The following is a 26,541-nucleotide window of genomic DNA, read 5'->3' as shown; positions in this document are numbered from 1 at the left end:
TTTGGCATTTGACTCAGCATGACTTAGATTGTTCTTGGTTTTGCTGTTTGGTGCTTTCTACTGTTTTTATTACCGATTTGCTTTACTGTTTGTTGTATATGTTAATTTGCTCCATGTACAGCACTTTGTATGCAGCGATGGCTGTTTGAAAGTGCTCTATAAATACAGTTGAGTTGAGTTGAGTTGAGTTAAAGAGAATAATAATCTTCAGATAACTGATGTGTTCGTTGACGGCGCACTACTAATGGGAGGAGAGGGCAAGTGCATAATCAGTTGTGCCAACTCTGATGTCCATTAAGGCGATATGAGCGGCTCAACGTCAGTACTCTCAAGCCAACTCTAAAGTACACTGATAACCTGGACTGAGAGGATTAGCCTCATATTCTAAACACTGCCGGCTAAATCAGGGACTATGGGGCCTTTGGCTGCTTATGGCCCCAGCAGGAAGTCTATGTCATTTACAGGGACTCCACAAGGAGCTTTGAAGTGAACATCAGCTTGAGATGATGTTTCATCAGCTCTATTCAGGCATTATGGCAACCAATTAAAAGAAATGTTCAGCCCAAACTGTCAAATGTGGGTGGCCTTACATCTATCTCAATGATACCTGAGAATTAAATGAAAAGAAAAAAAAAAAGGATGTAACCTCACAGTGCAGAGGTACCGGGTTCATTTCCAGCTCCGGCCTCCCTGTGTGGGGTTTGCATGTTCTCCCCAGGCCTGTGTGGGTTTTCTTTGGGTACTCCGGTTTCCTCCCACATTGCAAAAACATGCATGGCAGGCTGATTGAACACTCTAAATTGTCCCTAGGTGTGAGTGTGAGTGCGGATGGTTGTTCGTCTCTGTGTGCCCTGCGATTGGCTGGCAACTGGTTCAGGGTGTGCCCGAAGATGGCTGGGATAGGCTCCAGCAACCCCCGCGACCCTTGTGAGGATAAGCGGATCGGAAAATGAATGAATGAAAAAAGGAAAGGGCATAGTGCAATCTTTCGAACACCCTGCCGTGCTATATTTGATGAAGAAGGAAAAGAAGATTTTTCTTTTGTCGGAATTTGGGGGATGCATTTGAGGGAGCCTTCAAATTGGGAATTTGGATACATGTAGCAGGATCATGCACACTGACATGGGATGGAATTCTATTCACGTATAGATACAACATTTACTGCACAGTACCCTACAGTATCTCAAATTTTTGTTTGAATTTGATTTCATCTTCTCATGAGACAGCGATGAAGAAACGATACTTTGCTATGATGTAAACAAGTCGGTGTATACTTTGTATAACGTTGCAAAGTACATCTCAAAGTAATTCTTGACACAGCCAGAAATGTCTAACGGTTGACAACAAGGGTGAGTTCACCCCTGAGTGGCAAATGTCCAAATTGAGGCCAATTGGCCATTTCCCCTCCTGGGGTCACATGACTCAGAGTGACAAGGTTTCAGGTGGTATGAACAGGAAAAACGGGTGTTCAATTGGGTAACACTCTCACACACTCATCATGTTTGATGAAATCTTTCCGTACACCGATCAGGTAAATCTTTACTGTCAATGTCTTCATCTGCGTTGAATCGATCTGAAAAGATAGGCATATAATTTGATGTCCTTACAAGGAGTATGCTCTTTCACGTGTATATTTCAGCCGCACATTTTAATTTGAAACAAAACCTTTAATACTATGAGAATATTCCCATTTATTGAGCCCTATTTATCAGGCTGATGTTTTTGCAGCAAGCTACGGCAATGAAGGAGTTAAGGGTGGACTGACGTGGACTTGCAGGGTGGTGGATGAGGTATCAAATACTTGAATGAGGCGTGAGTTGTTGATTCTCAAAAGGAGACATGTCCGCTATTTATTAACACTTCAAAATCTGAAGCGGTGAGTGAACTCATTTGAAAAATCCTGCCTGTAATCGTGCTGACGGGTCTTGTTTAGCAAAAAAAGCTTTGTGATAATGCATGCACAATCCACATTCCAACTGAAAGATCACTGCAGTATGTTGTTGGCATCTCTGGAGTGATTCAATTTAGTCAACATTCTCACACTAACCAAGGATGTAGACCTTGACTTGTAATAAATTTCACTCATAATCTAATGATATTTAAAACAGATACAACACAGTAAATTTTACAAAGGCTCATCTTTGGTGCTAGTTTGAATGCATAATCTTGAATACGATTAATACCATTAAAGTTGTTCAACACAACAGTCAGGCTTAAATACGGTAAGTTTTTATTCATTATTTGCTTTCTTCTTACATGCACAATCCAATGATGTATAGAACAGAAATCTAATTCTGTCTTTACAAACAAAATAATGCTCAGTTTTGATGCACACTGCCAGACTGGTATTCATCTACAGTACCAATAAGTTTATATATTATTTGTGTTGTCGCCACTGAGTGTGAGCAATGTCTTCATGATTGTCTGTCCATAGGCCTACAGTTCGCACCCTGTGACTGACTGGCAACCTGGTTAGTCCAGGATGTAGCCTGCCTTTTGTCATAAATCAGTTAGAAAATGGAAGGAAGGATTATTATTTTGCTTCTACTTGACCCTCATTGCACCATCATTAGCGTGTTTTCTAATTGACTGCCATGTCGCTAAATGTGGACAACAAATATAAGAATGAGACTGTAACGGGAGAATTTTGGAGTGATTCTCATTAAACTGAAAGTGGCCATGCATGTTATGGCCGAATGTAGTTTACAATCAGATTTAACAGCAATTCTAAAACGGACTAGTCACGATGATATTAAGCTGCCCCCTGCTGACCCAAAGCTAGAATACAGCTCTCAAAATATTTTCACACTAGAGGTAACAGCCCGATTACCAAAAATATTAGAAACGGCTCTCATACCGATGTTGCGTAGTTCACAACTATACAAGCACAGCAATAAAGTGGTTGTAAAATGAATACCAGAGAAAATTATTATGGCGGAGGACTGGTTAAAACGTCCACCTCACAGTGCAGAGGTCTGGGGGTCCTGTGTGGAGTTTACATGTTCTCCCCTGGCATTCATGTGTTTTCTTCAAGTACTGTACTCCAATTTCCGAATGTAAAATCATCAATTAAAGTATACATAAATCCAAACACTGTTCTAATATCTTACTTTGATTCTTGAATACAGTTCTTCTCCTGTAAAAAACTAGTGTTGAACAAAACAATCAAAACCGTCTCATTTTTACAGGCATCCTTCTTAAATTCTTCTTAATCAATTCTCAAAACTTCTCGCTCCCATGTTTAATTCTGCCCATGAGGACCATCATCCAGCAGTGTTGAGTTGAGAGGAAACTTCCAGTGTATTTTGCTCGAACATGATAGACGAAAGACATAGAAGTAATATGGTATACCAATTTGACTTTGCAAAGTGTGCATATCACTTTACATTTATCCAACAAGTGTCAATCAAATAAAATAAAGAAAAACTACCAAAAGTCTGTGGTTGTCCACGTTCGTGCCAGTGATTCCTCAAAGTTTGGCTGCACATTTGAGCAGAGGTTATATGCTGTTACAGTAAGTAAATAAAACCAAGTTAACTGAGTTGGGTGAAAAAAAACTTGAAAAAATTTAAATTAATCTCCACAGTTAATGCTTGAACTTTGACAGGCATAATATATATTTTAAGTGGACTGCATATCAAATGTATCTGGATCCAGATGATTTTATTCTGTGCACCGACCACTTTCTGAAATAATTGTGTGAACAAGAACTATTACAAATACTAGTAGTGTATGTATTGATTAAATTATTCTATTTTTTTAATCACAGTCAGGCGGTCCTATCTTCACGACTCAGTGCAGTTTATTGTATTTTGCAATGATCTTGATGTCTCCTGGGAAAGAACAGATGAGAAGAGGAATCGTTACTTTTTCAAAGCAACAAGTGGTGCCTCTGGAAAAAGTGAAACGACTCCTCTCGACAGCTTCCTTAGTGCTTGTCTGGTGATGAAGCTTTTGGGCCCAGTAATGTACTGACTCCTATGGGATTAACACATTTCAGTGGGAAATAATGAATGAAGAAATTTATGGTCCTGTCTGCATTTCACATTTACAGTGCATACAAACAAACCCAACGCTAGAGCAGTCTTTGCCACAATTGCTACGAGGAACAGAGAGAGCACCATTAGCTTGCTCCTCGAAAGATTGTGCCATTAAATCATATCCGTTTTGCCGCTGACAGGCAACAGTAACAATGAATAAAACATGTTTCCTGGAAGTATTTGAACCATTCCTTGTGATTTGACAGTCATCAACAGAAATCCTGAATCTACTGACTCTACGATGAAAGAAACCCATATTAATTATACTGTACTGTATTAAAATGAGTGCATTTTGAAGAATTCAAATTTTTTTATTCAGTGTTACTGTAGCCTGTCTGCGGGAATGTATAGCTCGTATAACAGTTACTGTCCCCTAAAAAGTAACTCAACACATGGACATTAATGTCTAAACAGGTGTGTGTGTGTGTGTGTGTGTGTGTGTGTGTGTGTGTGTGTGTGTGTGTGTGTGTGTGTGTGTGTGTGTGTGTGAGATACTGCCCTGCTGCAAGTTGATAATGCTCTACTTCAGTGACACAGCAAATGCTTGACCACCATGCTTGACAGAAGGTTGAAAAATGTGAGGGTGTTGTACTCATGTTTGTGGAATACTGTATATTAGGTTCTTGTTGTTGTTGTTTTTTTTTAACATTCTATCCCTCTAGTGCAAGTTGGTAATCACCAACGTGACGACCAAAAGTTAGTCAGCAAAAGAGATTGCTTGTGAAAGTTATATATATTCTCATTCGTGTTACTGAATAATTGAAAAGGTCGCCATTTGCAGATCAATACAACAATATGAGCCTATCCCATTTCGTGATAATGCGCTCCAGCAATACACACTTGTCTGGACAGTGTTCTTCCCGGATGCACTCTCAGAGAGTGGAACACTGGCTTAAATAACATTCAACTCAGCCAGTCTCTGATCTATGGCGAGCCGTTTGAACATTTATTCAATATCCTGTTAGTGCGCCGAATTGTTCATGTACTCATACGCGCTTTGTCCTCACTAGTAAGACAGTTCAACACACTCTTAGAACAACTCTGGTCCACTAATCGAATGACTATGTCTATTGGTGTTTTTTTTCCGTCACCTTCCACTACTGTCTGACATTGCTTAACCAGATGCCACCTCACCCGGCCGGCTCCTCTAAATGCTGAGGAGCAGCAGCTCGACTCTAAGTCCCTCAGAAATGCCCGAGCTTCTCATCCTAACTTTAATGGAGAGCCCAGAAACCCTGAACCCCACTTGTGTGTGGGATCTTGTTCTTTCGGTCACGACCTCACACCTCATGACCGTAGGTGAGGGTGTCAGCTCCTCCTTTCCAGGATAGGGGAATCACTACAGGGGTAATAAGTATGCTCACACCTGCTGGGCGCGTCTCTCTGTGGGCCGCTTGAGAGTGGAAGAGAGCCCAAACCTTCTGAAGAGGACTGTTATCAGAGCCCAAGCTGTCGAGGTGAGCCCGACTATGTCTTGTCGGAGCTTCTTCGCCTCACACCAGCTGAGACTCCTTCTCTGCCAGAGAGGTGACATTCATTTCCCGAGAGCTGGTTTCTGTAGCCAAGAATCGGAGCGCCAAGGCTGCCGCCCAGCACACATTGCACCCGGCCCCTATGGCCCCTCCCATTAGAAGGGGGACTCACGTTGTCCGTTCGGGCTGTATGCTCTTTGTCTTCACTAGAAGAACAACTGTGATATGCTAGTAGGACAATTACATGGCAAAACTACGCACTAGTTGACAATTGTATACTACTAATTTACCAGCCAAAATTTCACGAACATCAAATGCTTCACTCGTACTCACTTATAACATGTAGCTGTCCTACTAGTATGCAAAAGCTGTCCTGCTAATGTGCAGAAATGTCATATAGTAGTGGAAAAATGTTACTCGTAACAAACAGTGGTTCTCCAGATGTGTCCTTGTCACTGTGCTACTGCATTGAATTGTCTTACTGGTTAGAACGAGCGCGTACTACATGCATATTAGAAATGGTGAGGTCTTCAGGAGATTAGGAACAATTCACTATCCCCAGGCGGTGCTGTATGGCAGCAGCCTGCCCTCATCATGTCACAAAGTGTCCCATGTGAGGATTTTCTTGTTTACAAAACAGTACAACCTAGTCAAACTCCTGTCTGAGTAAGGGGGGGAGGACTCGCCCACTGTATTGTACACACGCAATTTTATACGTTGCCACTTACTTTTCTCTGGCTTCTTCTAACGTGCAGACATGCCTCGCCAATTCCCCAAGGTAACTCTCAGTCAGGCTGAGGAGGAGACCCAACTCCTGGCGGAAAAGGTGTACGCGTCGGCCCTGAAAGAAGAGGACAATAAGGATGCATTATCTATGTTCACGGTGCCCGAGGACTGCCCCATTGGCCTGCAGCAAGCCAAAGAGCATGAACTGCTTAAGGAGTTGGCGGAACAGCATTCTGAGGAAAGCGCCAAAAGGTATACCTCACTTGTAGGCCTGACCAATAGAAAAGATTTGTGGAAAACAATGAAACTGACCAAATTTGGACAGAAGCGGCTTGGACTCAACATTGACCACATATACGATATTCATAATTTAACTTCACTACGCTACTTTTGCTTCAATGAAGCTCATCAATTGACTTGCACCAAGACTCCAAACTAATACTCTTCAGTACGGTACTTTGGCCCAGGCACACAAACAGTTGAAACAAACAGGCTAGTTTTTCAACAAATAGAGAATCGGTTGCATAAAGAAAGTCAATTCCAAACTGCGAACCTACAAAAAGGTAGACTTTTGATTTTGACAAATTTCTAAATTGTGTGGCCATATGTCCATTTTGAAGTTCAGACACCAGACTGACCTTTATAGTGATTTAATTGTGTTTTTTTCATTTTACAGGCGCAAAAGCTTGAAGATGATTCGTTCCCAGTCCATGTCCATACAGCACTCAGGGAATCCAGACTGGATATGGCCAGGGGCTGCTACGCCATACATGTCAGCCAGCTCCAGCTCCCTCTGCTCATCTGTGCCAGAATACTGTCCTGATTACCAAAGGGTCACAATTAGTGGTGATTACTGTGCAGGAGTGAGTGCAGCAGGAAGAGCAGGATTGGCTCACACACACTATACAGTGATGACTATAGATGCAATATCAGTTCAATATTTCACATTAAAAGCCTTTCTCCCACAAAAAAAACAAACTAATGTGCGTTTTAAAAAAAGTTTAGATCAGAGGATGTCACAAGTATGTGTCAACTCATGCTGTTAAAAATACCTATGTCCATTTTTTTTAAACGTTAATGGGATGTCCGCATTTCGGAAGTGTTTTTTCACAGGACAGCAACCAACTGAATTTGTCAAGCAATTTGAGATTTCTGTGAGTAAAGCTTGTATCTCACTGAGCAGCGAATGTCTGCCAGCGTAGCAAATTTTAGGTTTTTGAACAATTTCAACATTTTACCTGTCCAACATTTTACCAACCCTGAAGAAAATCCTTAATTGACGAGGCAATGAGGACACGAGTAGCTCCAGAGAGTGGATTCGTTCACACATGAGAGCAAACTCATGAGAACTGGTGGAAACAAAAACCTAATGAGCAAGACAAGACATGAAAAAAGGGGCACCGGGGAAACATGGCAAAAAAAACCAAAACTCTAAATCCTAAAGCAACACAACACAGATCTTCACAGATTATTTCAATATGAACGGTGTATGAATACTTTTGTTCTTATCGTGTGATCAAGTTATAAAAAAAAAAAAGTCTGAATTCACATGACTACTAACTCATTACTAATGCTCATCTTCATACTTGATTCAGATCACAGTGGAAGACTATGAACAGGCAGCCAAAAGTCTTCTCAAGGCTCTGCTGATTCGGGAGAAATATTCCAAACTGGCCTACCACAGATTCTGCAGAACTGCAGCGCAGTTCCTTCGCAGGGCTGAAAACGTCAGATGGAGTGAAGAGGAGGAAGTTCAGCCAGGTTTTAAAATTCGTGAGCAAACAAGATGACTTGGGTTGGTGGAAGACTAACTTTGTCTTGGGTCTTCAGATATGTGCCCATGTCCAACAGAGGATGAGGATCCATACAGTCTGGAAAACATCCCAGAGAACCTGACATATGAACTACGACTGTTGGATGGAATAGTGCACGTGTATGATACCGCTGAGGATCTCAGAAAAAATCGTCCGCATGACCTTCCTTATCCAAATCTGGAGACCTTTGCTATCGACCTTGGTCATGTGCTGGCAATGATTGCAGATGGACCCACGTAAGTTGCACAACAAACTGACAGCTAATGACCTATGCCAGTTGGATTGATGTTGTAGTATCACTATAGGGGAAACGGGTTCACAAAAACAATTCCTATTCTACTGAGCCCTACTTTAGTTGTCCGTACCTGCGATTCGCAACCATTCCCAAAATGCCGCCGATCCACCATGTGACACATTTGACCTTGTTGAGCATACCAACAAAAGCATTTCTTTGATTTTGATTATTCTCTCCATTTTTGACACTTTGCAACTTCAAAACCCCCAAATTCCTGAACCTGCCGATTTCTGATTTTTTTTAGGAAAACCTACTGTCACAGGCGACTCAATTTCTTGAGTTCCAAATTCCACCTCCATGAAATGCTCAATGAGATGGCTGAGCTCAAGGAACTAAAAAGTGTTCCACACCGAGATTTCTACAACGTGAGAAAGGTCGATATGCTTCCGAACACATGGGCAATGGGACCATCAATCGTGCCCTCTTTTGAAAAAAAATAAAAAATAAAAAAATAACACTGTTTTTCATACAGGTGGATACACACATTCATGCAGCTGCATGCATGTCTCAGAAGCACCTGCTGACGTTCATTCAGAAAACATACAACACCGATTCCGACCGGGTGGTCATGGAAAACGCTGGGCAGGAGATGACTCTTGAGCAGGTGTTCCACAGGCTCAACATGGACCCCTATGACCTTACTGTGGACTCCCTGGATGTGCATGCTGTAAGGAAGAGAACATCACTATTTGCCAATATATCTATATTAAAAAAGTTGTGACTGCTCATTAATCTCTACAGGGAAGGCATACATTCCATCGCTTTGATAAATTCAATTCCAAGTATAATCCCGTTGGAGCCAGTGAACTCCGAGAAATTTTTCTCAAAACGGACAACCATCTCAATGGCGAGTATTTTGCTCGCATAATCAAGGTAAATAGAGTCATAGTTGGCAGTTTTGTGCCCACCTGAAAGTTTTACGGTTACTGGATCTTTTGATGAAGTACAATATTATAGAGTGCCTTCTTTCTTATGAAGAAACACAATGTGGTGAAGGAGCAATTTAGACTTGTCTGTGAAGGCACCACTGTATTAACCATTCCTTGCACCAATAATGATATACTGTAACCTGATAACATGATAAACTGTCCACTGTAGTAACAGCTGTCCCTGAAAGGGTTAAATATACAGAGCAGAGCACGTTGTTTTGGTCACATTCCATCTCTCCCATGAACAGGAAGTGTCCCATGACTTGGAGGAAAGTAAATACCAGCACGCAGAGCCACGCTTATCCATCTACGGCCGCGCTCCAGAGGAGTGGCATAACCTGGCCAAGTGGTTCATTCACCACAAAGTGTACTCTCCCAACATGAGGTGGATGATTCAAGTGCCGAGAATATAGTGAGTCCTCTTTATTTATCGGACCAGTTCCAAAGATTTTCAAGATTTCCTTGATGAGAAAGTATTTTGTATGTGTTTAGTGACATTTTTAAGTCAAAGAAGCTGGTGCCTAATTTTGCCAAGATGCTGCAGAATATATTCCTTCCCCTCTTTGAGGCAACCATCCACCCACAGAGTCATAAAGAACTTCATGTTTTCCTCAAATATGTAAGTAGTACAGTATGCTGTTGGTCATTTTAACATTTGCTGTCATAGAAAAAAATGTGTTTCTTAATAGAATTACGTTATTTCATCCAAATTCCACAATGATCAGCAATTATAATACATTTTAGACCCCCTGTTTCGATGCCTTCTTTGTCAGCTTACACACTATTAGAAGTACTGACATTTACAACCTACATTCTAGTATCTGATCCATTGCATTGTACTAATTTATTCCCAATACTTTTTTCTCTTCCTTTCTAAGCATTTCAATGTAATCTGCCCAAGGCTTTCAGAATCTGCAGTACTAGATCAAGGCCATTCCACCAAATCAGTGCACGATAACATTGATTGTAAAATAAATGTTGATGTACTATATATTGATCTGACAGCATATTTGATAAAATGAGTTTACAAGATTAAGTTTAACAACTTGGAACATTGGAAAACTGCCGGCTGTACCAATTCCAAATTTGAGAATTTACCATGAAATTTAAATCCTTTACAAATGTACCATTTTGATATATCGTCGAGTAATTTTTCAATATTTAGGGAAAATAAGAAAAAAACAACATTTTAAGAAACACATTGATTTAAAAAAAATTGATATTGTAGGGTGGCCCGCTGATCCAGTGGTTAGCGCGTCAACCTCACAGTGCAGAGGTTCAGGGTTTGATTCCGGCTGTGGCCTCCATGTGTGGAGTTTGCATGTTCTCCCCGGGCCTGCGTGGGTTTTCTCCGGGTCCTCCGGTTTCCTCCCACATGCCAAAAACATGCATGGCAGGCTGATTGAACACTCCAAATTGTCCCTAGGTGTGAGTGTGAGCACGGATGGTTGTTTGTCTCTGTGTGCCCTGCGATTGGCTGGCAACCCGTTCAGGGTTTCCCCCGCCTACTGCCCGAAGACAGCTGGGATAGGCTCCAGCATCCCCCGCGACCCGCGTGAGGATAAAGCGGATTGGAATATGGATGGATTGATATCCACGATGGGTGAACAAGTATGCAAAAGGAAAAAGACCCAATAAAAAATACCAACGTGTGTTCTAAAAATTGAGTTTTTTTCTTGTTTTCCAAAAATATTGAAGGAGTCACACTCATGTCACACACATAAAAAAACATGATCTTTTGTAGTCAGTATTCAGGCAGCCCTTGTCACTCACCACAAGGAAATAATCATTTGCACCTGTGACGCATTTGTTTTCCCTCCACAGGTATCGGGGTTTGACAGTGTAGATGATGAGTCCAAACACAGCGATCACATGTTCTCATTCAGGAGCCCAAAGCCAGAACAGTGGACCGGAGATGACAACCCTCCATACAGCTACTACGTCTTTCACATGTATGCAAACATCATGGTCCTCAACAATCTCAGAAAGTAAGAGCTTATTCCTCCAGGATCTTGTCGGATAATCTGTGTTGTTGAGAGCATGTAGTTTTCACCTTGTGGGGTCTGCAGGGAACGTGGTCTGAGCACCTTCCAGTTTCGTCCGCACTGTGGAGAAGCAGGCTCTGTCACTCATCTGGTCTCTGCCTTCCTCACAGCAGACAACATCTCACATGGGCTCAACTTGAAGAAGGTACTTTACACTGACCTGATGTATTCTGTTAATCAACGACCCGCACGGACTAAAATCAGCTGAATGTTATTAACATCATAGCGGCAGTTTAAGGAGTTTTCCAAACTAGCAAAGTCGTCAACTGCTTCAGGGGTTTGTTGGCTTTGGCACTGACCACTCAACTTAACACAAGTGATAACAAGTCAGTTTCCAACGACCCTCCTGAGGCAGCTGGATAGCAGGGCCTACATGGTGTGGCATAGTGCAAGCAACAACTTAATAAAACATGTCTGCTTCACACTAAGCAACCGTCAGACAGAGAAACCCCCCTACCAACATTTCAGTCTTATCTTCAGTGTCTTGTCTTGTAAGTAATTAACTAAGTAAGTAGTCTGAATGACTAATATGATTGAGTAAGCACGACTACACCAAGTCCGCAGAAGAGTAAACTAGTGACCAATCTTAGCATGCCCTCTAAATCGCAGCGGTGGAATGAAATGTCAAACTTGAAATACATAAACAGTATTTCCTGAACAATGGACATGTCAATGCCAAAGCACTGTGTGCACAGAAAACGAGCCAGGAAGTCACCTCGTTGCGCTGGAATTCAGTACCCCACCTTGGCCTTATCCATTGCATTGAAGAGGAAGTACTACGCATGTCCACCATTTAATGGGTGTCAGTGGGTGAAGATATGCGCACCCAAGACCTGAAGCGCGTCATGATTTCAAACAACAGCAAAACAACTTTAGTCATTATAGTGATTATCTAGTTTTCATCATGCAACTCATAAAATAGATAAACACAATTCAAAATATTATTTCACTGTCAAAATTTGTATCTTTCTCTTCGTTTTCATAAAAAGCAAAGATGGTGACCACCGCCAGTGGTGGCAGAGTGCCCTAGCGCCCTCCATTGACCGGTCACCACTGCAGCATAGCAAACTGACTAAAATAAACAACTTTAACAATCTAGATTTGGAATTTGCGCAACAGCTATCAACACAAATTAACTTGCCCCATTTTATAATACATAAAACAGCGCATTTGTTTTTATGGCCCACTTCTAGAGCCCCGTGCTTCAGTATCTGTACTACTTGGCCCAAGTGCCCATTGCGATGTCTCCATTGAGTAACAACAGCCTGTTCTTGGAATACTCGAAAAACCCTCTGCGAGAGTTCCTGCACAAAGGTCTCTGCGTGTCCTTGTCTACAGACGACCCAATGCAGTTCCACTACACTAAGGTAACACCGCAGTAATTGTTTGTATGGGTTCAGGCCTGCATTTCACTTCACAGTGACTCAAGTCACTGGAATAAAACTACGGAAGATTGACATTTGTTGATTGGCTGACATATTTGCGCTATTTGTACTGCTAGTGGGGCGCTCGATGACAACTATTAGAACTGTATAATGTCATTATTTCACAAGAATCTACAACTACTAAGACTGAGCTTCCTGTGTTGACAGGAGCCACTGATGGAGGAATACGCAATAGCAGCTCAGCTGTGGAAGCTCAGCACGTGTGATGTGTGTGAAATAGCTAGAAACAGCGTGCTGCAATGTGGACTCTCTGACCAGGTACAGTTTCAGGTTGTATTCGGTAGCAGGTGGGTCAAACTCATTTTTGTAACAAAATATGCCTTCAATAGCTCAGTGTTTTTAAAAGTAAAGACAATTAGTAATTGGGTATTTTAGATAAAAACATGGAGTCGATCTGGCCCTCAGGCCTTGACTTTGACACCTATGCCACGCAGGGTTGCAAAATTATGGGAATTTTCTAACTTGGAAACGATTATTAACAGTAATTTATGGGAATAAATTGGAAAAAATTTACAAAATGAAAGTTGGCTGTTGTGATAATAGGGAAATTAAATCAGAGTTTTACCTTGTTTTGTTAGCTGTAATGATGCTGGCTGTTCTTGTTGTTCACATTCACTTTTGTATGAACAGTATACGGCAAATAACTTATTAGGCATTCATACATGTATTTGCAAATGTATTATTTGTGCATAAGGACTGTACATGCATTGCTGCTCATTCCACTCATTCCCATTGCATACGATTGTAAATATTGCCATACTTTACATTTAATTTTGCGGTTAGATGAAAAAAGAAGCAAGGTGAACACAAAAGACCAGCTTAGAGCCCAGAGAGTCAAAATATTAGCATTCTTCTCTGCCACGACCGTAAAACCAGAATTTCCCCATTACGGTAGTAATAAAGGCTGATTGCATTCTATTTTACTTTAAAATACCTACCGATTTTCTATGACTTTGCAGTAGACCATAAGCTGTTGACTCGGGTGCCAGAGGAGTGATCATTTGGTATTTTAATTTCCAGGACAAGAAACACTTTTTGGGGGTGGATTACTTGAAAGATGGACCCGAAGGAAATGACATTCGCCGCACCAACGTGGCTCAGATCCGCATGGCCTACCGACATGAAACTCTGTGCAATGAACTCAGTTTCCTTGTGGACGCTGTCAAGTCAGAAGCCATAAATTCTCTTGCGTGAATAAGGGACATTATTTGGGATTACTAAATACTCATACACACACGCACGCACACACACACACACACACACACACACACACACACACACACACACACACGCACACACACACACACACACACACACACACACACACACACACACTGAAATGCTCTCACACACCTATAAAATTCTTTCACACACATTACAAATTTGGCGGCTTGTCTCACATCTAGGTGTAGGTCATTACAAAGACAGGGACCGAGAACAGAAAAGTCTCAATCTCCTCTGAGCCTTCGCCTAGTCCTCAGTACCGCTAATAGCGTCTGGTCCCCAGACCTGAGGTACCGGGCAGTAGATTAGGGGTGGAGGAGCTCAGGAAAGATGTAAGGTGGGGCGGGGCGATTTAAAGATTTGAAAACAAATAGAATCTTATAAAGAACTCTTAAAATGTACAGGACGCCAGTGAAGGGAACCAGAGTAGGAATTATGTGCTCCCTCTTTCGTGTACCAGTCAAGAGGTGAGGAGTAGCATTTTGCACCAACTGGAGACGCTTGATGGAGGATTGGCTGGCAAACTAAATTGCATTACAGTAATCCAGCCGAGATGTGATGAAGGCATTAATTACTTTTTCAAAGTATCTGTACATACATCTGACCACATAGCAGTGGAAAAAAATACCATGTTTCCTTAAGATGGAACCCAAAGGGAGCAGATATGATGAAGAAAGCAGAAGCCCCACAATTGAACCCTGCGGAACACCATATGACAGTGAGGCAGTGTGGGACTCAGAACAACCAAATTTAACACAAAAAGATCCATCCATCCATTTTCCGATCCGCTTTATCCTCACAAGGGTCGTGGGGGGTACTGGCGCCTATGCCAGCAGTCTTCGGGCAGTAGGTGGGGGACACCCTGAACTGGTTGCCAGCCAATCACAGACAAAAAGATCTGTTCGCCAAATAGGATCTAAACCATTCAAGGGCACTACCACTAATGCCTACCTAGTGCTTGCAAACAGAATACTGTGATCCACCGGATCAAACACTGCAGTTAAATGTAACAAAACCAGACACACATGGTCTCCAGTGTCATTGACCAGGAGGATGTCATTTTTGAAGTTGGGGCGTCATGTAAAAAAAACAAGTGGGGGGGAAACTTGCCAGAGGAATCATTAGAGAAATGAGTTGTCGCTGGATGCTTGGCTAACAGTGAGTCCGAGCAAGCAAACCCCTTCACCCACTTCTCCCAGGAAAGAGGGGGACAGTTGACATTCCTCCACGATGTCAACTGTTGACTTCACTGTAAAATGGTGAGATCAGCGGGAGGAATTGCTGATTGGGACCTGCAGGAGATAGGCTTGAAATTCGGGAGTCTGAATCGGGAAGTTGGAAAGTATGACGATCAGTTTTTGTTTCAAAGCCTTTTGGCGCCTCCTTCCAGCAGATAGCGCCCTTGGCGACTGCCTGGTTCGCTTATGCCCAGTGATCAATCTGTAAAATTCAGAACTGTACATTTGGGAGCATTTCCATAGTGTGTATGAGAGCATTTCGGTATTTGGGTAATTTAGGTATGTAGTATTAAATTTACAACAGCGTCTCATATTGGACCCTTAGGATTAACAGTACATTATTGTTCTTGACTTTGAGAGTGTGTAGGAGAGAAACCAAATGTGCTGTAACAGAATGCAACCTTGAATAGGAACTATTCACCAAGCAGACAAGAGGGAAAATGTCTTGTATGATTAATTTCATCATAGGCGTAAAGAACCACGATAGCAAGGGCAAACACTCCATCTTCACATAAAGCCACACTGTATAAACATTTGCACTACAGACTGTTTTGTGTGATGGGGGTATGTGTGAGAGCCGTTTACACAAAACACAAGAAAGCTGTTGCGGAAGCTTTTGCCAAGAATTTTAGTTTGTACCAATGTGATTACACACAAACGATGTCTTTAAAGTCTCATTTACTCATATTTACTTGCAATATCAAACTGATGCAAACAAGTATTGTGATTGTTATGGAGAGGCTACCTATTTACTGTACATCCTTCCAAAAAGCTGCTGCCTTTAACAATAGACATAAAACAATATGCACGGTGCAAAATCAGATGTGTGTCACTCTAACACATTAAAGATGAAATCAGAGAGGTTATATCTTGTAAGTGATCATTTTAACTTGCAATGACGATGTCTCCACGCTCCTGAGTCACGTCAGCTCTCTGGAAGCGCCTTTTCCTGTTCAGAAATACACCGTCACATTGAATGCCTGATACCAATAGCAAATACAGTCATTGTATTATAGTAACTGAAAACTGAAACAGGTTTATAAGCCTACAGATGCAACACTATTCAACATGTAGTGTATTTAATGAAACACCAAGATGGCGGCAAAGCTCTACATGTGGTACCAAAATGCCCAAGTACTCACCGATGCTGAGATATTCCTCATGCTTTTGGTACAGAAATTTTAAAACAATGACAGCTAATTTTGAACAAAGCTTTCTTTCTTTCCTTCTTTCTTTTTGTGTCAAACTGCTGCGCTTTAATGCCAACTACTGACTTGATGTCTGAATTTTTTTACTGAAGTATCAGTGTCTGGCATCGGCAGGCTTCACAAGATGTCACTCAATTTAAGTTATGTATCTCTTGATTTGACAAAGACAATGCAGTTAAACGTAGTCTACTGAAGTGGATTGAAGACCTTCGGTTAGATCAGGGGTTTCAAACATACGGCCCGCGGGCCGAAAACGGCCCCCAAGGAGGTTCGATCAGGCCCGCAGGATAATTTAAAAGTGAAAAAATACATTAAAGACATGGAATGAATATTTTTCATAAGCTGCACTTCATGGATTATCCACTAGGGGGATACTGTTTTCATCAGAGTAGAAGACAACATTGTTTTGATCAAAGAAGAAAACAGCAGTCTCAGTCTGACTCTGAGACAGACGCAACACATCAGACGGTATCAATGCGCCAATGCTTCTTTATACCAAAACAAAGGAAAGTCATGATATTTTGGTTATTTCTAGCAGAGTATGGTATAATGTTAATGGTCCGGCCCACTTGACATCTACCGAGTCCGTATGTGGCCCACAATGTGAAATGAGTTTGACACCCCTGGTTTAGATTAAAGTAGTGATCACCATTTTGTGGCTTCTATGGACAATCACAAACTCTTTTAGTTGGTTGAGTCAATTACTTGTGGACTTCCGCTATTTAGTACTTCTAGAGACTAAGCTGAAAAATGATTGCCCGATGATAAGGCAACTTACACTTTCATGTATGCAAGGACGGCTATGGCAACGAGGAGAACAGCACATGCGGAGGTGATGAGCACCACTTTTCCTGGAACAATGACACATGACAGGTACATTGGTCCCATGCGGGACTTAACAATCATGAGTTTTGTGTAATGGACACAAGTGACAAACCTTTCCCAGAGCTCTGTTCACCGCCGGCTAAACGGGCGAGCTGTGCCCCATCTAGACTGTCCAGCAATGTGAGGTCGGAGGTCAAAGAAAGATTGAAAATAAAGAGAGAGGCGGTAGGACCTGGGGCATCAGCGAACTTGGAAATCATGGTCGTCATTTCTTCCTCGGGTTGAGCTGTGTAATCTGTATATGGCAAAAATACAAGGAGAGATGTATTACATAAAGTACATATCACGATAGTAATGTTCAGACTTTTGTTATGGTTGTCAAATGATAGAGATGCGGTAATACATATGATTTTAGTTTTGAATTAGCAAAACAAATCAGTATTGCACGTGATATTAAGGTTCAAATTTATATAGGGACAACTTCCTAAAATGATCTAAGTCAGTCAAAATTTGCCCAAAATGTACTGCCTAAACCACCTAAAAAGCGAGACAGGAATCGTATTGCCGAAAATGTAAATTTATTATTTTAGATCACCGTATGAACATTGGCACTGAGTATAGGAAATAAAATTAAATTGCGTTGCACATAAAAGTGAAATAAAACTGCAGCTAAACAATTATTCAAAAACAAACATTCCTTGAAAGTTGAATGCATTGAACTTAAAAGTTCAATAAAACTACGATGCTTGGGCAGCGATCCGATTGCGTCCATCCTCAGTTGAGCTGCTCATACAATTCTACTTCTGAAATTACATTGTTAAGAAATGTATTCAGTATTTGGTTCAATTTTGGGTGTTTGAAAAAATGAAATGAAAAAAAATAGCACGTGTGTTTCGACAACTCTGCCCTGAAAAAGAAAGCGATGTTCCATTTTGCTGCAACTGTTTAACAACATGTTTATTCTTGTGGTTGCAATTTGCATTGTTGTGCTGCCTCATACAGAGAACTGATTTGAATGTTTTGGTTACTAAAGTCTTAATAACGTCATTTAAAGCAGGGCAGTTTCACCAATATTTTTTTTTTGTCTATTCTTGTCTGCACAACTATATTTATTGTATTATACGCATAGAAAAAAATTGCAAAATAATCTGAAAAGAAAAAAAAAAGCATACCCTGGAATAGAACTGGCTGATAATAAAATAATACTTCCAAGTCTGTTGACTTGGAAGTATTATTTTACTTTACTTTTACTTTAATATGAATTTTAGTTGTCAACCAGTTACATGTGGCATCTCTTTAAGCCTTTTTTTTTTGTTGAACATAGAAAATACAACTGCATGGGAGCAGTTAACATTACCAAAAAAAAAAAACTGACATTTTTGTGTCAAACAACCACAATAATAAACATCAAATGGGAAAGCATGTGAATATTTTAAGTCAAGTCACATTTATTTATATACCCCTTAAGCACAAAAAGTTTCAAAGAGCTTCTCATGCCCGCAACTGACAAATATTAACCACATCCCCTGATCTTGACCCGCAGGTAATTGTAAAATTAAAATAATCCATATTAAAGCCCTTCATGATGCTGGATTCTTATTTTTATGATGTTAAACGATGCTCTGTGCACTCTTAAATAACAAATAAATCCTACCTGATTGGTTAAAGCAAAAGACATCAAACTTTTTGTCCAGTGCAGCTCGCCACGAGACCAAGCCGGTCTGGTTTTGCCCGCAGATCGCAAGCGCCTTGATGCGGGGGACGACTGCATAATGCTCATCAATCCAGCCAAACCTGAAGTAAAAAAAAGAATCCTGAAAGAATATGCATTTTTCTTGGTTAAATTTCACTATGTGTGTGTTTTGGTCTGACCTGCATGTTTCGAAACCCCTATTGAGGGCTTCGGTGACTTGGTCTTTGGAGGCGAGGTTGAGTCCAAGATTAGTGCAAATGTCTCGCGCTTCGGTGACATTGAAGCCGTACTCGGGCTGGTTTTGGTCATTCAGAAAGCTGAGTTGGATCACTCCGGCAATGCTCTTTGCCGGAAAAACTGTCAACAGCATACGCAATGTCACTTTTGGAAGCGCAAAGACCGTATGAAATAGGAAAAGCTTTACCTCTCAGGTTGATTGTGACTGTCTCCTGAGAGAAGGCCGTCGTGATCGACAGCGCTACAGCGACAGAAAGCAAAACGCTCTTCATGGCTTCTGGCGGTTGAGACGAATGAATGCGTGTACAGTGTTGAGCACTCTGTGTGAGTCCCAGCCAAATCGTCAGGGTTAAATAGAGGAGATTTGCTCTCATTGGGCTGTGTGGACTCTTTGCCCATTGCCAGAACGGAAAGGAAGGGGAAGTGGGAAGTCAGGTCAAAGGATTGAGCGTAAGGCCCACGAGACCAGCAGATAAAACATATTGAAAGGACACTGAAATTCAACAGCAGGCAAAAGAAGCTCAACGCACGCTGCAGCCTGGACTTGGAGTCGCTGTTTCTCAACTGGAAGCCATTCTGCTCACCACGTGAGTTCTCCTCCTTCATACTCACGGGTGTTTACATCCCAACGCAAGCTAATGTGAACACAGTGCTACAAACGCTGGCTGACCAAGTAAACAAACTCGAGCTAAAGCATCCAGAGTCACCCCTTACCGTTTTGGGTGATTTGAACCCTTTTAATGCACCCTGTAACCTGATAACCTGATAAGCTGTCCACTGTAGTAACCACTGTCCCTGAAAGGGTTAATCGAGCACAACTTAACCATGAACTTGCCATACATAAGCAACACGGTGATTGCTATACCACGTTTAAAGATTCAAACCGATCTGCTGCCCATGCACCACTGGGCTTTTCTGACCACTGTTTAATACACTTCATCCCTAAATACTCTCAAATGTGTATAACCGGTTGTCAAGACTGTGACAGAGAGGTGGATCGATGAAGCAAAGCTGGCATTGCAAGAATGATCGGACTGCACTGACTGGGGCGTCTTTGAAACTTCAAACTGGCAGCCTGGACGAATACACAAGACACTGTAACATCATACATCAGTTTCTGTGAGAACATGTGTGTACCAACAAAGTCTTTCCGCTCCTTCAACAATAACAAGCCATGGTTCACTGCCAAACTCAGGCAACTTCGAAAAGCGAAAGAGGCTGCCTTCAGAAGTGAAGATCGGGCACTGTACAAACTCGCCCGAAACCAAATAACAAAGGAAATTAACATCGCAAACAGAAGCTATGCAGAGAGGCAGACAAAATAGTTTTCTGCGAACGACACTGCTCCCAGGCAGTGAACAATACGGGACTGGTTGCTTCAATCCTGACTGCTGTAACATTCCAGTAAAGCAGTTAAAAACACAAATCTAGGGCACGTGCAACAGTACTCATGAAAAATACATGAGGTTTCACAGACTGTCCCACAATAACACATTCAGTGTGACTGACACTTGACATTATGCGTATGGTCCAAATGATTTCCTCCCGTGGGAGCTTTCCAAAGTCCATGAACATGCCCGTGATCTCAGGATCCTCCCATGATCCTGCTTCCACAAAAACACCTCCCCGCATGTCACGGCAACACGGGAAATGACGCAGGCACAGAACTCTTGTGGTCGATCCTTCACCAGCAACATTTTCTACTCAGGTCACCCAGTGAGTTTTTTTTCCCCCCACTTTATTTGTCGTCAAACACCATGGAAGCTAAGTTAAAAGTAACAGTAGTTCCAAGATCGGGACTAAATATAAGGAAGCATAAAACTGTCTTTTATTTTTTATTTAAATATTAAATAAATACTATCTGTACATGAAGTAGTTGTCTGAGTAAAAATGAGAAGCCTTTTCGTCATCTCAAAGCAGAAGAGGACAGTGGTCGACTTCTTCATAACACTGGGGAGGGAGTTGAGAACGGTGGACAAGATCGGTCTTATTTCAAGGGATCGGCGGATCACCGATCTCCACAATGAAAAAAAATCTGCGCCGATACCAATCCCGGAAGATCGATCGGTGCACACCTAATTGATACCTGCACAGACATTTTCTAGAAAGAAATGTGCTCACAAAGCTTGAAGAAGCATTGTTAGCAAACCATGACATTACTGTGATTTTTTTTCCTGGCAGGTCTCATCTGCCTGTCATGCAATTGGCACCCCGCTGCATCCACAGATACAGTATCTTGCTTCGTCTCGCTGCAAAGTGATAATACAATTTCAGAGGGAGGGGAAATCTTTGAAGTAAAATAAAATATACTCTTGAGGTTAAACTTAACAAGCTCTTAGCTTGGACCTCCGATGACAAGTTTATGCGATTTTCACCCAAATATGTTTATTCCAGGATTTTTAAATCAAGATTTACAGTATACATGTCCTCATATGCCCTCCACTTTGCCCCTCCTGTCTCGTCTTACTTTCGCTGACAGTCCTGATTTTTGTATTGTTTGTAGCATGAATTCATCAACTGACCCTGCCATTTTACAGAATGTTATCTGGAGCACGATTTCATGGCTAAGCACAATAACATCCTGCAGCCCCAGCTGCTTGCCTGCTTATTCCACTAACAATACACCATGTGTGTGTGAGCTGCAAGCATTCTATTCACATCATAATCACATTTCTCAATAAAACGGACGGTGTAATTGATCGATTTGACAAACCTTTATTTCAAGGTGAAGTGGCAGAGCAAATCCCTGCAAGGAGTTGACACCACAAATAGGCACACGTGTAAAGACAGTCAAAAATAAACAGTGTGCAACATTTTCAGGACACAATCCAAAATGGCACAAATGACTAATTGATTGCAAAACGTATTGCACTCTGCAAACCACAATGGAACCTGCAAAGTCTAAAACAAGCCCTTCCTGACTGACTTTTAAATTGTCCTAATTTCGAAGCATTTTGACCATTAAAAATAATGGAAAGTAACATCATTTGTTAAGGCTTAGATCTATCACTGTCATAAAACCTTCATTCAGTGCAGTAGTGCCTTGAAATACAAGTGACCACAACTCCGTATTTAAAACCACATAGCTTTGCCTCAGGAAAATCAGCTTAGCTTGATGCTAACAAGCAATGCTAAATATGACAGACATCCTAACGAATAGCATTAATAGTAGAGGTGTTATAATAACCCTTGAAGCAACAGGTACTGGAACACAAGCTGTACAGCAACACACGTCGACATACAATTTTACAAAGCGAATAGGCATGTATTCTTTATCCTCTGCGAAAAACAATATTACAAGGGCCCGACCGATTGACTGACAGCTTTAACTGGCCCATATCAGCTCTTAATATCTGATCATCAAAAACTGTTTTGTTGTGTTCTTTTAGGGAAGATGAAAATGTAATTTCCATTCATTTCAATGGGGAAAGATTATTCGAGACGCAAGTGTTTTGAGTTATAAGGGTGGTCACAGAATGAATTCAAATACTTGTATCTCAAGGCACCACTATACGGGTAATATTTTAAGTAACATTTTAACATTCCTGAATGTCATATACGTATAATAATAACCATCATTAAGAAAACTAAAATAAAGCAAAACTACTTGTGCTTTGTACACAATTGACAGACACAGAGGGACGCTGTCACGTTGTAGCATTTTATAGCTACAGCTGGAATTAAGTGCTTTGTAGTCATAAGTGGGTTTATGTTAGAATGTGCTCGATAGAAGTCTTTTGTAATGTCACATACGTTGAAGGAATGACCCGCACAAAGTTGGGGTTGAACTCCGAATTTGACCACTTATGGGGTGTCAAACTCATTTTCACGTTGTATTTGTTTTTTCTCTGAAAGCCATTCTGACTGTGAATATACAGTATATGCAAAATGGCCTCGTCATATAATAACAAATGCACAACTATCAAGATCAATACAAATGGTTTGTTTAACAAAAGGCGGTTGGCAAAAAAATGCTTGCAATATCCGAACATTATTAAATGTGAAGACAATTTGTAATTGAGCCACTGCGAACTACGTTGTAGACTGGGCTAAGTCCATGTTTGCAATTTTTAATTGAAGTACAGAACAGAATACAGAAAAGGCATCACTTTCAGATTGAATACTGATCTAAATCAAGGTTTAGTTTCATTTTTTTAAAATCTGTATAGGGTATTACATTATTTCATTCATTGCCTTCCCTGATTCATTGTGCAACAAAAGTGAAGTTCGATTGATAAACTGTCAAAATAGAAATCAGTTTTATTGCTAAATGACAAAAATGGAGTTGGCCCACTCTCATTCTTAGTGGCTCAATTTTAGTACAGATTTGAGCAAGAAACCAGACAGATCCCGATTTTTAAAAACCTACAAAATAATCCAAATGTGCAAATATCTTGCCAAATAGAACAGCAGTAACTTGATTTTATTTTTCACAATGTTTCAGAATTGAACATATTTAAATACACTTTATATAAATAACCATAACATACATATTCCATATCTTCTATGTATCAGCTGGTACTCAAGGTCATTCAAAAGAAAAAAAAATCTATTGGACCTGAGAAATACGTTATACTTTTACATGGTTGCAGATTAATGTGTAAGATACATTTTACGCCAGCACTTGATATCCAAAGTGCCATTTTTATCATCTTAACATGTACCACAATTGTAATTGGTCCCTCAGTAGAAGTGAACAAGTAGTAACTGTAACAAACTTTATACATAAGGCTGCTGAAAACTCTTTGTTAACTGCATTCAGCTATATTCCACTATGGAGTAAATTGACTGAGACGTGAGTGTCTGTGAAGCAATTCTTTGGTTCTTATTAAAGTGCTTATGCTCTTATGTGTCATCGCGCTTGTTGTACCCAGAGAAGAATGTGAAAATGCTGATAACGAGACACATCACCAGAAAAACCATCAGCGCCATCCAGAGAAGCCGTTTGCTCCAAGAAATCTTGGGGCGAATGCGACTCAGAAGAAGTAGGATCTCCTCCATCCTCCTGTGGAGAAGAAAAAAATACCCCAAAAATGTTTTTTTTTTACTAAGTTACAAATGTGTGATTTTGCGACAGGCACAGATATAACAAAACAGACAAAAGTATGAGTTCAAGTCCCACGGGATCTTGGCTTGGCTGTTCTCAACCACCATCGGAGGTATCTGCCATCTAGTCCCTGGTGTGATGTACTGCACAAGCTCTGAGGTTGTTTTACAAAGCTTGCACTTCTTCAATTTGGTAGTGGTACACCCCATGCATCAGCTTGTCTTCTCATGACAGTCCATCTGGCTCCTTCTTCTAGCTGTGCTACTGTTGCATGAGGCACTAAGCAGGATATCCCTGGGTACCATCATCTTGATGTTGTCTTGGAGGCTTGTTTTTTTAGTATCAGCAAATTCCCTGTCAAATCGCAGGAAATAGGCACCCTTGCAAAATGTTTGTGCGTTTGTGAAAAGTTTCCTGACAGTCCTGTTGTGTTTTTTTTGTTGTTGTTGTACTTTTGCTGTCACATTTCTGGAAACTGACTCCCTGTAAAATTGCATTTTTCCCTTCTGGCCCTTGGTGTGTTTGGGATAGATTGCCCAACAGTTGAGGGATTCATTTTCACTTTTCTCTATTAAATGGCCGAAAGTCGACATCATTTTCTTTTGTTATTTGCAGATCATGTCAGGAACTCCCGTGTTTTAGTGCAAGGTTTCCCAACAGTCCTGGACATCAGGTGACATCAAAATGAATGGACCTCATCTTTTAATTCCCTTCAGTTCAATCAAGACAAATCTTTACTTAGAGTAACAAGTACACAATTGTAAATAGTGTGAACAAAGAATGAGAACAACAGTCAGCACAGAATTTACTCAGTAATTGCACATGGAATTTAGGCTAATGTTTAAAATTGCAAAAATACTACAAACAAAATATTAATTGCAAACATACCAAAATACTAAATTTCTGGAGCAGCATAATGTGATATTTATGGATATTTACAAGCAATTAAAGTGAGCCATGATATTGTGTCAGAAATGAAATCGGTTCTCATTTACACATGGGTGATTTTGTGTACTGTATATGCCATCTTTAAAGGTACTGTGTTGTGCTGTGTGCCATACCGGCTTGCTTTGATTTTCTTTCCACTTTCTTCATCCCTTATCTTTGAGTCCAGCAACTTTTCTGCAGCTTCATTCTCCTCTTCATGCTTTTCCTCCTGGATTGCTTTATTTTGCTTTAGCCCTTCTTGGTAGCTGCAGTGAACATATTATATAATCCCATTAATCAGCAAGTTCAAACACCCCCACAGAAGTACAATGTTACAGGAAAAAAAAATGGACAGTTAAGACAGGTTTTATAGTGGCCACTGACGGACCTTGGAAAGTATATCTATTATTTCCTATGGAGGAAAAAAAAGTCTCATTAACATTCTGGAATGAACCGTTTGTCCTCACAGGTTACACGGTATCATTAAAAAAAAAAAAAAAAAAAGGATGATATCTTACCACGTAAATTTAATCTTAATTGTTGTGTTGGTTTGGGATGACCAGCCATAATGGCTCTGGTGTGTTTATTTATCACAGAAGTTGCATGTGCATAGAGAGGAGGCCTCACCCTTTATTGTACGCCACTTCCTCAATCTTTGCCTTGAGCTCTGCCCTGATTTCCGCTCTGATCTCCTCCAAGTTGACAGCGGGCTTGGCCGGCTCTCCTTCCTGCTCCGACGCGCTCTTTCCACTGCATTGTTTTGCATAGGAAAGCACAGTTAGGCCTCGGCTACATCGCGGCAATCATTTTGAAAGTGCGTCAATCACAACATAAACCTGATTAACTGCAACACTGGCACTCCCAAAGAAAAAACAGACAAAACACAAAAGGCCTGATTTACTAAGATCCCAAAAAGCGTGCACTAAATACTGCGTTCACTATTCAGTGGATGCTTTGCATGAGATGTACTAAGGCCCGTCACATACTAGAGAGTCCACAACTTTTCACCGCACACCAATCGGTTGCGCACTGCACATCTATCCGTGCCCCTTATCTGATTGTGAGGCTCCACATACAATAATACTGGACTGTATTTTGATGAACCACAAAAACATTGTGCAATTGTCAAGGATGAAGCCGATTCCCGTATAGACAGTTAACTGGTGACAATAAAGGAGAGAATGTAGATATTTCGAGAGGCTGTTGGTCATGATGGAGTGCCTCATTCACTGACTGCACACTTGCATTCTGCTTTTCTTTCTTACAACTATAGAGGATTGGGATGGTTACTTTTAAAAAGCATGTACAGTTAACTAAATACCTGTTAAAAAAGGGAGTTCGTAACTTAATCCAAGCTGCATAATATTAAAGTAACA

General features: G+C 41.0%; 3 protein-coding genes across 7 annotated transcripts in view; 1 reads left to right on the top strand and 2 right to left on the bottom strand.

Annotated features, from left to right (window-relative positions):
* ampd3a (adenosine monophosphate deaminase 3a) overlaps positions 1 to 14,030 on the top strand; it is a 45,270-nt gene extending 31,240 nt beyond the window's left edge. The window contains exons 1-15 of one of the 2 annotated variants that reach the window (XM_019886641.1): positions 1,347 to 1,876; positions 6,268 to 6,490; positions 6,915 to 7,101; positions 7,834 to 7,999; positions 8,069 to 8,288; positions 8,592 to 8,721; positions 8,820 to 9,014; positions 9,089 to 9,220; positions 9,525 to 9,688; positions 9,769 to 9,895; positions 11,101 to 11,264; positions 11,346 to 11,466; positions 12,515 to 12,688; positions 12,914 to 13,024; positions 13,787 to 14,030. In XM_019886641.1, coding sequence (XP_019742200.1) covers positions 6,270 to 6,490; positions 6,915 to 7,101; positions 7,834 to 7,999; positions 8,069 to 8,288; positions 8,592 to 8,721; positions 8,820 to 9,014; positions 9,089 to 9,220; positions 9,525 to 9,688; positions 9,769 to 9,895; positions 11,101 to 11,264; positions 11,346 to 11,466; positions 12,515 to 12,688; positions 12,914 to 13,024; positions 13,787 to 13,960 — 2,286 coding nt within the window. In that variant the 5' untranslated portion in view covers positions 1,347 to 1,876; positions 6,268 to 6,269 and the 3' untranslated portion in view covers positions 13,961 to 14,030. Of the gene's footprint in view, positions 1 to 1,346; positions 1,877 to 6,267; positions 6,491 to 6,914; positions 7,102 to 7,833; positions 8,000 to 8,068; positions 8,289 to 8,591; positions 8,722 to 8,819; positions 9,015 to 9,088; positions 9,221 to 9,524; positions 9,689 to 9,768; positions 9,896 to 11,100; positions 11,265 to 11,345; positions 11,467 to 12,514; positions 12,689 to 12,913; positions 13,025 to 13,786 lie in introns of those variants that run through there. The other variant, XM_019886640.1, reaches the window with a different exon arrangement.
* A 1,802-nt stretch (positions 14,031 to 15,832) lies between these two features.
* lyve1a (lymphatic vessel endothelial hyaluronic receptor 1a) lies at positions 15,833 to 19,540 on the bottom strand. The gene is made up of 6 exons (XM_019886642.1): positions 19,379 to 19,540; positions 19,134 to 19,311; positions 18,916 to 19,055; positions 17,374 to 17,556; positions 17,215 to 17,287; positions 15,833 to 16,177 (listed from the first exon to the last, which is right to left on the bottom strand). Exons 1-6 carry the CDS (start codon positions 19,461 to 19,463, stop codon positions 16,114 to 16,116), a joined length of 723 nt encoding a protein of 240 aa, XP_019742201.1. The 5' UTR covers positions 19,464 to 19,540; the 3' UTR covers positions 15,833 to 16,113.
* Positions 19,541 to 22,920: 3,380 nt separating this feature from the next.
* mrvi1 (murine retrovirus integration site 1 homolog) overlaps positions 22,921 to 26,541 on the bottom strand; it is a 29,159-nt gene continuing 25,538 nt past the window's right edge. For all 4 annotated transcript variants that reach the window (XM_019886635.1, XM_019886639.1, XM_019886638.1 and 1 more), the window contains 3 exons: positions 25,793 to 25,915; positions 25,300 to 25,431; positions 22,921 to 24,196 (listed from right to left, as the gene is read on the bottom strand). In XM_019886635.1, the coding sequence (XP_019742194.1) occupies positions 24,037 to 24,196; positions 25,300 to 25,431; positions 25,793 to 25,915 (415 nt within the window). In that variant the 3' untranslated portion in view covers positions 22,921 to 24,036. The remainder of the gene's footprint in view (positions 24,197 to 25,299; positions 25,432 to 25,792; positions 25,916 to 26,541) is intronic.

Source organism: Hippocampus comes, unplaced genomic scaffold (genome assembly GCF_001891065.2).
Source record: "Hippocampus comes isolate QL1 unplaced genomic scaffold, H_comes_QL1_v1.1 scaffold261, whole genome shotgun sequence".
Classification (NCBI taxonomy): Eukaryota; Metazoa; Chordata; class Actinopteri; order Syngnathiformes; family Syngnathidae; genus Hippocampus; species Hippocampus comes.
This window is presented reverse-complemented; position numbering and strand designations above follow the sequence as displayed.